Source organism: Phycodurus eques, chromosome 12 (genome assembly GCF_024500275.1).
Source record: "Phycodurus eques isolate BA_2022a chromosome 12, UOR_Pequ_1.1, whole genome shotgun sequence".
Taxonomy (NCBI): Eukaryota; Metazoa; Chordata; class Actinopteri; order Syngnathiformes; family Syngnathidae; genus Phycodurus; species Phycodurus eques.
Window position 1 is genome coordinate 1,464,481 of NC_084536.1, and position 12,151 is coordinate 1,476,631.

General features: G+C 48.5%; 1 protein-coding gene across 2 annotated transcripts in view; it reads left to right on the forward strand.

The window, feature by feature from the left end:
* Window positions 1-12,151, forward strand: part of fgf14 (fibroblast growth factor 14) — a 67,507-nt gene that overhangs the window by 29,553 nt on the left and 25,803 nt on the right. Inside the window, exon 1 of one of the 2 annotated variants that reach the window (XM_061692338.1) lies at window positions 11,617-11,809. The exons of the other annotated variant lie outside the window; for it this stretch is intronic. Within the exon in view, the coding sequence (XP_061548322.1) occupies window positions 11,617-11,809 (193 nt within the window). Of the gene's footprint in view, window positions 1-11,616; window positions 11,810-12,151 lie in introns of those variants that run through there. 2 annotated transcript variants of the gene reach the window in all.

Here is a 12,151-nt window from a genome sequence, read left to right on the forward strand (position 1 = left end):
TTGACAAATATTTTGTTTTTATAATAATTAAATCTGACAAGGATGAGGAGCCCGTTTTATGATGTTTTAGATTCTGCCCAAATTACCGGAATAATGTGGATCCGGGATTTTTTTTTTACCTTTGGGGGGGGGGGGGGGGGAAAGTCTTTTTTTCCCTAAATTGTCAGACAAAAGTTCATTCATCTCAAGGACAAAATTCCTTGACCCCGTCAATATATTTTTATCTCATTTCATCTGCGTGCATTCTAAAAACTAGCGTCGTCGTGTATAATAGCCATGGATTGATTCTAAAAATAGTAGTTCTCGGAGCCAACGGCGTGGCCAACCTCTGACCTTTCAAACGCAGGCTTTCTCATCGTCCGTCACGTACAATTAGTCAAGCGGAGAACGCGTGTGCGCGCCGCGCCAGCAGATCCTCATCGAAATGACATGGCGCCTGCGTCAACGCTCCTTTCACATAATGCACGTTTCGGACGAGAGGGACGGCGAGTCTTCGCTGGATGAAAGTATGACGTCGCTCCTCCGTCTCGTCGTCGTCGTCGCCTGCAAGCGGTGTTCTGTTTTGCCGAAATTGGCAAAGTCAAGTGGTTGCCTTCTGAAAGCGTTTTAGCGTGGACCACAGCGGGTCAATAATGTCCAGCCCGTCTCTTCGATATTTTAGTTCTGGTGTGTCACTTGCGAGCCAGAAGCAATTACGGATGCGTCGGGCCTCATTAGGCCCTGACAGCGGTCTGATGATGACCGTAGAACAGGAAATGAAATTTGCAGAGATGCGGCGAAGTCTCTGTTCACACGGACGGAGAGGAGCACATTGTAGTAACAGTGTAATCATGGTGTAACAATAGCGTAATACCGCCCTGCACGCTCGCTGGCCGCCATGGGAAACTCGGTGCCCTCGGGCTGTGATCTATATGGGCCTCCGTTACATAACGTGGAAATGCGTTGACACCGCACATTCGAAGACAATCATTCTCGCTTTGTGATGGACACTGTTAGAAATGTTAACAATAACGATGTTTATTACGGTGAACGGCACATGGTCAGGTTGAGAGATGTTTCTCCTATTGTGATGCTCATGCAGCTAAATAAGCTTAACAAAATGTGGTGGGGTTCAATATATGGCAAAACATAAAAACAAAATGAAAATCAAACAGGCCAATAGAAACATATCAGAGCAATCTTATTGGACGCGATTGAGGTCAAATCATAATTTTGTTTGTCCTTTTAAAGAAAGTAATCCTGTAAAGATTTGGCTATTTTTTTTTCAATTTCTGTAGAAGTGTACCATTTTTTTCGCAAACAATTTGGACTTACATATAACTCGATTCCTCGACAAATTTGACTCTGAATTTGTATTTTTTTTATTTTTACCTTCATAGAATGACGTTCATCTTGGTCTAAAGTTCTTGTTTTTTTGGGCTAACATTTGATCAGGGGCGTGGAGACGTTCTCTTCCCCGTATGGCGTCGCTCGCCGCCGTTCTTTGCGAAAACTAGGAAGTAGCCTGCTGCTATTTTGACAAACGACCAACGACGGCAATTTTTTTCCCTTTCATTCTGCGTGAACTTCGACTTGTGTCCAAAGTGTCGCTTGCGGCGCCGCAAGCGCGATCGAACGTGTCTTCGACATTTGGCACGTGGCGGCATGAGGACAAATTCCACACAGACTCCGCTGAAGGCTTCGTTTTCATCTGCTCTTCGCTCGATTGGCTCAGGAGATTCAATTGGACTCCCAATGCCGGATGTCCGTTCGAAAAGAGCGCGTGTGTGACGCGACACGTTAACGGATCCCCTGGAAAGCTTCTTCCTTTTTCTTTCTTTTTTTCCCATTTGTTCCAGTTTTTAGCCACCAAGATGCGATTGAACTGTAGCATGCACTTTTCAGCAGCCAGCGCTTATTTTTCCTCCGCGGCATATATGTGATGATGGCTGTTGAATTGACGGTGTGGCTCCCCCCCCCCCGCGGGGCAAAGTTGCCCCCTCTTGCTTGTTTGACCGCTGAAGTCGACCACGAAGCTTGGCGGCTTTCGGGGGGAGAGCCGAGCAGGATAGCTGAGAGTGTGTGCGCGAGAGTGAGAGAGAGAGCGAGACCCTGCAGTCGACCGGCTGCGCGCCACACTGCCCTCTAGCGGCGGGATTTCAGTACAGCACGTGCGGCAATCTCCGGCTTTTGATGTATGGACTCGAGTTGACTGACCAACGTTTCACACGCAACGTTTCTTTCTTCAGCCAAGGCACATGTTATAAAAAGGGTCGAAACTCAAATAAGGACGATCATGTTTCCTCAGCGTCAAAACTGAGCCTGTGAAGCGAAAAACTCAACCAGGACTCTGAGTGGATGGCAACGAGTCGATGATGTGATGATGAAAAAACATTCAGTGTAAGGAGGGACGACTTGATTAATATAAGTGAACCTTTGTGGCTGCATTTTGTGCAATTGTAATATTGAATTGATGATGTTTGAATAATGAATCGTTTTTGTACATGAAGTCGTCACGTTCATCCTCAGTGACTTTGTAGTAAGCATGTGTTGTTCCGTTTTTGAAATGCTATTTTTGAAAAGTACATTTTCTTTATTGTTCTTAAAGTGCACGACAATCGGGAAGTGCGGCGCAGTCGCAAGCCGAATGTTTCATGTTCAACAAAAAAAGGATATATGAGGTGTAAAAAAGAATCCACATTCGATGAGCTATTGCAATCCGACGCCGGCCATCTTGCCCGCTCCTGGCGGACACGTCGGTGGGAGAGGTGGCTTCCGTTTGATTGAAACGGTCTTCCAAAGCTCTCGAAAAGCTTTTATATTTTGAAACATCCGGCTCGTACGCTAGCGAGAAACAGAATTCGTAGAAACACTCTCAAGTGAACTTAACAACTCAACAGCTTCTTCTGATGTGAAAGACCGACACGATCGTTTTGGACGGAACCTTCTTGCTCGGCGCGCACCCGCTCGTTCCTCTCACGCATCTCGAGCGTAACGACGTCAGTCACATGATCAGGTCACTGCCAACCTCATTGGCTTGCGCATCCTACTGCGCAGCATATTGTCTTTTGATGAGCGTTAGGGCGAGGCTTCCAAACGTTAAGACTAAGCCTAACCCTCAGAACACGAAGAATCGCTTATGGACTGGGTCAATGTGACGGCACGGAGCCTCGGCGGAGGTCTGCGCTCCCGTAAGCGCTCTTTAAAGTTCCGCGAACATTTTTGGCCGTGGTGACGACGAGGATTCGAGCGTTCCCATTCGGGTTCACGCTGAGGCCGACGATGCGACTTCCCGTTGATGCTCATTCGATGGGACTCACGAAATCGTTCGTGTGCCTGCGAGATGAAGCGACGGACGCGGCTTCCGGCGAACTCTACGCTCGTGTTGCACTCGCCCGTTTTCTTTCGGCTTAACCCGCCACCCGCTTAATTAGCGTATTGTTAATCTCATCGCCGCTCTCGGCCGTCACCTGTGTCAGGCCATTATTGATTGTATTTCTTTTTTCCAACCACATATGCGGTTGTCGCTTCCAACTGGTCGAAATTCGCCCGAGCGCTGACGAAGCTCGCCGTTCCTCTCGCGCCGCTGCGGCCTTCACGACGGGACGTGCGCAGTACGGATGTGTGAGCGGAATGCAGAAGACGCTTGCCAAGAAAGGTTACAAGAGGTTTGGGGTTAAAAAGTCACAAGGGAGGGACATTTGCTTCATCGCAATTGTCGCGCGTCGATTCTCGTGTTACAAGTCATGTGGCAAAGTCCTACAGGACATTGGCGATCACCGCCACCAAGCGTAAACGTATGGAGGGCAATTACGGGCATCGAAGAAAAATGCTGGGAGAAGAAAGTCAACACTTTTCAACAAGTAAAGTCTATTCTCAAGAAGAAAGCCGTAATATGATGAGAATATGCGCGGCTTCGTGCAACCGTCAATCCCGGAGCGCCGTTAATAAATATGATATCGTACAAAGCAGTGTATATTACCCGATACGGGGAACCGAGATGAACGCTGATTCCGTCATCGCAGCACGTGACTACAACGGACCAATCGCGAGAGGTGATCTCCGCGGCATTCTACGCGCAGCGACAATTGTGTGCGCGACAAGCTACGCAGAGGTTGCCGCGCGGGCCGACGCGTCGGTCACGTGATGCAATGCGGGCGTTGAGCGCGGGAGTATAACGAGGCCCTTAGATAGACACAAGCGAAAGAAATGACAGTTTTCTTCTGCATGTTTGCAAAGTGACCGATTAGCAGATTTTGGCGAAGCGATCCGCTCTGATTTGCTGAAAACGACCTACTTGCTGTTTTTGTGCTCAGACCAAAGCCGTGTCTAATAGAAAACACCGATTTGGCACCATCTTGTAGCATCTCGGTGCAAAGTAACTATGTTGAAGCGAGGCTGCCTCCCGGACGCCTCCCCGGTGAGGTGTTCCGGGCAGGAGGCCCCGGCGACGGAAGAGCCGGATGAAGCGGCTGGGGAGAGGGAAGTCCGGGGGCGTCCCTGCTAAAGCTACTGCCCCCGCGACCCGACCTCGGATAAGCGCTAGAAAATGGATGGATGGATGGATGGGTTGTCGATCAGGTCATTGCGTTGTCGTCACAGTTCAGGCGGGAGGCTCCCGAGGTAACCGATCATCTTCGGCCGCAGGTTTTTCGAGCGCTTCCCCCAAATGACGGCAACGTCAAGATTGCGCAAGCAGTTGAAGCGGCACGTGGGCTATCTTTGAGTGGCACTCGCTGCGTTTCATTAGCGTCGCCGTCGGAGTCGGCTGGAATCTTCGTCACGCTCTCCCGTGGGAGACGAATTATGATCTGGCTCGACATAAGGCGCATTTGAGTGCCCGGCGGCCATTACGGGATGTCCGTTGAAATGATTCGACGACACACGCTCGCGAGACGACGAGCCCGGCGGTGAAAGGTTTGCGGTCGGGGCGACCGTGTCCGCCGCCCTCTTCGGATCGCTCCCCGGAGGCCGCGCGTGTTGTAAGGCCGCGCCGTTTTCTGCCGGCGCGCTCTCAAGTGGATTCGGTTGGAGAGCTTCCAAGACGGAACGTTTGAACTCTTTTCCCAGCACGCGCGCATCATTCAAACATCGTTTTGGTTCGTTTGAAATCTACGAGGACACAAAACGCAAACTGCAAATGCGGTCGACGTTTGCGCTGCCGACGCCGACGCCGCCACGCTGCAGCGTAAATTGCTTCGTCCGATCGCAATGCATGCTGGGGATGCGTGGCCACCTCGATTTGGTTTCATTTGTTCGGATCGCACTTTTTTTTTTTTTTTTTTTTTTTTAAACTGGTCATACAAGTGGAAAAAGAAGTCAAGGCTTCGCCACTGGGACGCATTGTCAGTTGTGCACTTCACATGCTCAGGTGTCGGACAGTGGGAAAACAAATCATATTGGCATTTTTTTAACACGGCAATATATATGGCGATATCAAAAACATATAGGAAAACGTGAAACAAAGACTCGACAAAGTTGCGCGACGTCTCGCCGAGACGGCCCCCGTCTTCTCCGTCTTCATCAATCGGCTCGTTTGTCCCGGTTGCGTCGGCTGACATTTTGTTGCGGCGTCGCTGCGGGACATCGAACGGCCGTAACGCTGTTTCCTCAAAGCCGATTGGATTCCGACGTTCGGTCCCGAAGAGACGAGCCTGCCTCCCCTTCTGTTGCGTCCGTGCATGCTTTTGAATTCTTGCATTCTGTTCATTTTCATTTTCATTTCATTTGTATGTTCTGGGTCAAGTTAATCATGTCCTCGCAATAATTGTCGCTATCAAATTATGAACTCCGGATCTTTTCAAAATGTATTCATAGCCGGCCTGACATTAATAAATAGATGATTAATCCTTAATTAGTGTTGAAGAGAAAAGGGGGAAACAATGAATGTCATGAATTGGAGGCTTTGTAATTGATTCATCTCGACGCATCCCATTTTAATCATATAACAAAACAATAGTTGTCCTAAAAAGCAACATTTGTTTTTTCATTTAAAAGACGACCGTATCAAATCTTTGACACAAAGGGGAATATTGTTAACTCTGGGAAAATGCATCGACTTGCATTTTGATACAAAACAATAGAAAATGTCCCTTGCCAGAACGAAACAGGCTTAAAGTTTTTTTTCTTTTTCGGAACAGTGCAGGTGTTGGTTTCTGCGTGGCAGTTGAAAAGTTGGAGCGCGTGTCGCCGCCTACGTGTGGCACGAGCCCCCTCAGCCTTCATCTTCTCCCACTGAACTTAGCCAGTGACTTTGGAAAAACGCCCTTTCATCCAATTCCTCCAGTTCGTGTAATCGGGGTACCCGGAAATTGTGCACTGACAAAGGTTCCGTGTTGTTCGGGACACAAAATGCCATTCAAATGTGTTCATGTTTTACAAATGAATTCATTTGTTGTTAATTCATCAACATCTATACATTAGAGCCCCACCCCGAATAGTTTTGTTTGCTGCGTTGCATGCACTTGTTATTGCAGGTGCAGATGACCTCTGACCTCCTTCCGTGACTTTTGTTGAGCATTTTTTTCTTTTTTTTTACTTCACCACCGTTTCGAGATTCCCCCACGACCCTTCAAAGATCAACAGGTACGCGTTTCTGCGGGAACCTGTGCAAATGCGGTGGTGGGAACATAGACAGTTCTCTGGGCACTTTCAAGCCTATTTCTGTACACTGTGCCATAAAAACATACGCGTGAACAGTTTGACAGTTTGGAGACGTACAAGCTTCCCGCCGTGTTCCTCGATTGAACTCGCATTGCTGAATCTCAAACCCATTGATGAAAGGTCACAGGTCACACACTGACGTGCATCGTTAGCGTCTCACTTTGGACTCAAAGTTGTCATTTAGCGGCTTAGAACTGGTCATGAAATGCAACCACAGTGTCAAACGTGACACAGGGTGTAGCGTTTTGCGTGACTAAACGTAAAGGTTGCACGTCGCTGCTGCACTTTGTAAGCAAATGAACGCAAAGTGCTCAGGGGGGTCAACTGTCAAGTTAAGCGTAACCACGTTAGCGGCGAGTAGAGGCGGTATAAATGCTGGCGTTGGCGATCGCGACGGGGGCTTTTGGCCAAAGCGAGCTTTGGAATGGGAGCGACATGGAGACTCGCGCGTTTACGTGCAGGAGGAAAAAAAATGGAGGTACGTACGTGTGCGCTCGACATCGTGAGCGCTTTCTTTTTCCCACGGGCAAGCTTCTCGATCGTCTTCAAGCCATTCGTGGGCCGCGCGAGCGTACGTGGTGGAAGTTGCAAAAAGTCTCTTTTCTCTTGTTACAGTGATCGGAAGTGTGGAATTTATATTTTGACAAATAATACTTAGGATGGCGTTTGATAGGTCGGCTGTTTGTCTTCTGCCTGTGTTGAAATGTTTTGGATCGTTTCACGACATTCGGTTCCAAATGCAGCTCGGGACCAAACGGCCGCAGGTTTGAATCCCTCGCTCGACATAGAGCCGACGTGCTAAAATCGAAGGCCTGCCACGCCCGCTCGGAGCATGCATTATATGCGGCCGTGCGTTTCCAGTAGTCATTTGGGTACCCAAGGCCAACTCAGTCACGGGGGCATCCACATCCGCGTACGCTACCGCCAAGATGTTCAATATCAACGTTCATCACAACCAAAAGTCTCAATGTGAGTTTGTTTGACTACTAATTGCTGTTCTCTTCCCGAATGAAGTCTGCACATGCACAATGCGAAAGTGGAATAGTCCATTGCGTAAGAAGGGAGGGAGGAGCACTGGAAAAGATTGCGATAGATGAAACAATTTGGTATGTTTTTAAGATCAAGAATGAAGACCAAAACAACAGTAACTGATTTAAATTGAAGACAACTTTATGAATCGGTTTTTATGAGGTGTGTGGGGGGCCCCCGGGAAATTGTCCGCTTGCCAGATGGTGAGTCCGCTCCTGTATATGACGCTTTATAGGTTACAGTGCTTGTCAACATTCGATTTTTCAATGGAATTTGATTATCGGCAAATGCCTAAGTTGGTTTTCAAATCGAGTCTCAAGGAGTCGACGCTGGACGCACGATATGGTATGCTTCGGAGCGTCCGTTCCCCTCTCCATATGTTTGTCTTCCCGGGTTTGCTATGCAAGTTTCAGTTGCGCATTTGCCGCTCACGCCCACGGGCCCGTTTGAGAGGCTAACGAGCGGGTGACAGGAAGTCAAACGGCAGAATTCAACAAGCAAAGTCGTTTGTGCCCGTCGAGCTCCCCGGGCCGTTTCGACGGAAGAATTGGATTTACTGTGAAGGAAATGGAAGTCAGACATTTTTGCGTGGCCGCTTGTCGCTAGGCAGAATTCGGCAAGCATTGTCATTTGCACCTCGAGGGATAGTAAAAAATAAATAAATATATATATATATGCAAAATTGGCACAGTCCAGTCATGTGTGGAATCACGCAAAGCAAAGCAATTTTATAAATACGAAATACAATTTCGTATTTATAAAGCGCATTTCACACGCAAGGCAACTGAATGTGCTTTACATGATTCAAAGCGTTTAAAAACAAAGGAAAAAAACTGCTGATAAACATTTAAAATAAAAGTACAATTAAAACAGCGTACAGTGCAAGAAATAACATTTCAAAGTGGAAATGCTCTAAAAAGCATGAGAAAAAATGCGTTTCTTTAACCTGGACTTGAAAACGTTCCCACTTGGAGCTGACGTGACTAGATCAGCCACGCCCACCAGGCTGTTGGAATGGCAAAATAGGGACTTGTGGTGCTGAGCCAGGAAGTGTCGGTGTTTGCATGGTCACTTGTCGCTAGGCGGAATTCACGGAGGCCCCCAAATCAGCAGGCTCTTCTGTAGGGGTGTCGACAAATGTCGAGGGCCTCCTCGTAGTTATGTTTCCCCTCAGAATTGCCTGTTGTGACTGTAAAACGATAGCAATGCATAACGGGCCCATCATATTATTTCTTTTTGGACAATTGAAAGGGTTTCACAGTCACAAGATGGCTCGAAATTCCCACCGTGTTTATACTTTATACTTGCATCTGATCGTTTGAACAGATGAACGTGGCACCTTCAGCCGTCTGGAAATTGCACCCAAGGCTGAACAAGACTTGTGCAAGTCAACAATTGTCATCCTGATAGCTTGGCTGATTTCTTTTGATTTTCTAAAAGAATAGAGCAAAAAAAAAAAAAAAAAATGCTTGCAGTATCCGAGCTTTATTAAAAGTCCCATTTTGCCGTGGCGTGGATGCGCGCCATTTGCTTTCGCACATGAAACGATGTCCTGCGGTCGGCTGTATCTGGCCCCCGGGCCTTCAGTTCGACACCTGCGTAAGGCGCTCATGTTCCTGACGTCCTTTGATTGCTGCGTGCGCTTGCCGTGTTGTCAAGTGGAGGTGCAATGCGGTGGCCGCGTCACGAGAGGTCAGTCTTCCGCTCGGCCGCCTTCTTTTTCTTTTGCCGCACACACTGAAGCAAGCAGAGCGCTCTCTCCCGCTCGCCTCGATCGGGCGAGCAGCCGGCCCTTCCGCAGCGCGCCTCTGTCACGGCCTGACAGCGTCCGCTGCCGGTCGCAGCCTTTTACTGCGGTGTCGCGATCGCCGCACGTCTTCAGCGGCGAGCACATGGGCGAAGGGCGATCTACGTGAAGCCGTTCGTGTGAATTTGAATTCCCTCATCAGCCATGTTCAGCTCGATGTATTTTATAAAGCACATCTATCTCAGGGAGGAAATACAAGATTTTCCAGAATGAGGACGGATGACGAGGAATGAATGTGCAGACGCTCATCTGTCAGCTCCTGACATCCAATAATAGTACCGCTGGATTCAACAGGTGTATGTGGAGACCCCCGGGACAACCACACGCACACACACACACCCCTTTGTAGCCGAGAGCTTTTAATTACAGCCACAAACAGCAGATGGCCCTCTTGAGTTTTAATTTGCTTGTTATTTGCTCTTACTTCACCTCAAAACATTAACACTCCTATATATATATATATATATATATATACATACATGTGTGTGTGTGTGTGTGTGTGTGTGTGTGTGTGTGTGTATATATCTGCATGAATGTTGCTGTCCATGGTGCTGAAAAGACTAGATAGATAGCTAGATATGGTGCAATGCAAGTTCACCTGCACTGCACCATCGGTAAAGATGTCACAATCTTACTACCGTCAATCTTATATTTGATGTGATAATTATACATCTGCCTCTTACGTATGCGTGCTTTATAAGCATTAAAGGTCACAGAACAAACACTTAAAGCATATGATAGCACAAATATAGGACAGCTCAAATGTTTTAATTCTGATTACAAAATCCTTAGGTTGTAGTCATAACATACAATATTAACATAACATGAGATTGTATACCTTAAAAGAAATGTGGACATTGTAGGATTTTAATTGTATGAAATATAATGATAAATCATAGTACACTGACAAGCTATCTATTTTTTTTGCAACAGTATTATTGAGTCAGCAGTTTTGCTTCCATTATTCTTGACTTTTACGGAATGCAAAATGTATCCTATTTTTGTGTGTCATATTTCTTTCGAATGGAACATTGTTGTGCAAGTGCAGCAAATGGAATGATTTATTTATGACCTCCCCTCCAAATACGCATGTCCTCGGGAGAAGATTGCGCGACGACACGTCACGACGTCCGGTAGATCTCCTCGTGACTTTTCGGTGCCCGGGTTGTTAGCGCGCGCAATTTGTCAGGCTGCGCGCACGGAACGTGCACTGTTCTGGGATCTGCTCGTTTGCTTCATTCGTCCACTTTTGTTGTGTAAAGCGCAATTCAATATTTGGACGGTGGCCGACAGGTTAGAGCGTCTGCCTCGCAGTTCTGAGGACCCGGGTTCAATCCCCGGCCCCGCCTGTGTGGAGTTTGCATGTTCTCCCCGTGCCCGCGTGGCTTTTCTCCCACATCCCCAAAACGTGCATGCTCGGTTAATTGACAACTCCTGCCCGATCCTAGCTGGGATAGGCTCCACCTCGCCCGCGAGCCCGCGGCTCAGAAAATGGATGGATGGATGGATGGACAAACTTCAGTCCTCGTTGCTTGCTGCTCCTTGGCTGCACATGCACGAGCGTCACTTCAAAAGCAGCGTGAACGCGCGAGCTCGGCTGACAGGAGGAGGAGGAGGAAGGAAGGAAGGAAGGAAGGAAGGAAGGAAGGAAAGAAGGAAGGAAGGAAGGACGGACGGACGGACGGACGAGCCCGGCCGGTGAATAGGGGAGCAATGGAGCGCATTTGCCTCCCAGCGCGCCACAAGCCGAAGCTGGACCTTTTATTTGTATTCCGCTGTGTGTGAATCGGGAGCATTGTGTTGGATACGTTTTTCATTTTTCAGGGAGCGTGAGTCCTTCTTCAAGACTGTTCCCCCAGTCCCCCGCCCCCCGCCCCCCGCCGCATGCATTCATGCGGAATTACGCACGCTTTCCTGGATGACACACACAGTTGTTGTTTTTTTGGGGGGGGGGATCATGTCGTGTTCGGACAGCGAGGGGGTTTGTGCTTCTTGCTGACCGATAACAAAGTGACGTTTGACACTAAAGCGGACCTGAGCGGAGCGCTCACGTGCTCGCCGCCACCATGCCGGCACCGTGACCCGGCGGCCGTCTCGTGCGCACACCGCGGCACCCTGAGCGACAGCGGGCAGCGGCCATGGCGGCCGCCATCGCCAGCGGGCTGATCCGGCAGAAGCGGCAGGCGCGAGAGCAGCATTTGGACCGGCCCTCCACCAACCGGCGCCGGAAGAGCCCCAGCAAGAACAAGGGGCTGTGCAACGGCAACCTGGTGGACATCTTCTCCAAAGTGCGCATCTTTGGCCTCAGGAAGCGCAGACTACGGAGACAAGGTGCAAGTTTGGCCCACGCGGCCACTGGTTGATAGCGGCTTCTTTTGCGCGTGCGTAAAAGCGACGAAAAGCTCGATTTCGAGCATGTGTAGTTGGCATGTGCTGCAATCTTTTCATCATAATATCACAATACTGCGATGAAGCGTTACTAGAAACATGTATATCACATATATGCTACATCGATGTCGATGTAACCTGTCGTACGTCCAACCGTCTCGAACCCGAACTCCCAAGAAGTCAACGAAAAGCCGATATCACGTCGGATTAACGGAGGCAAAACGTGTTCTACAAATACAACACAAACGACGGTTGTAAGTTCCATTTTACCTTCACAAATGGAAA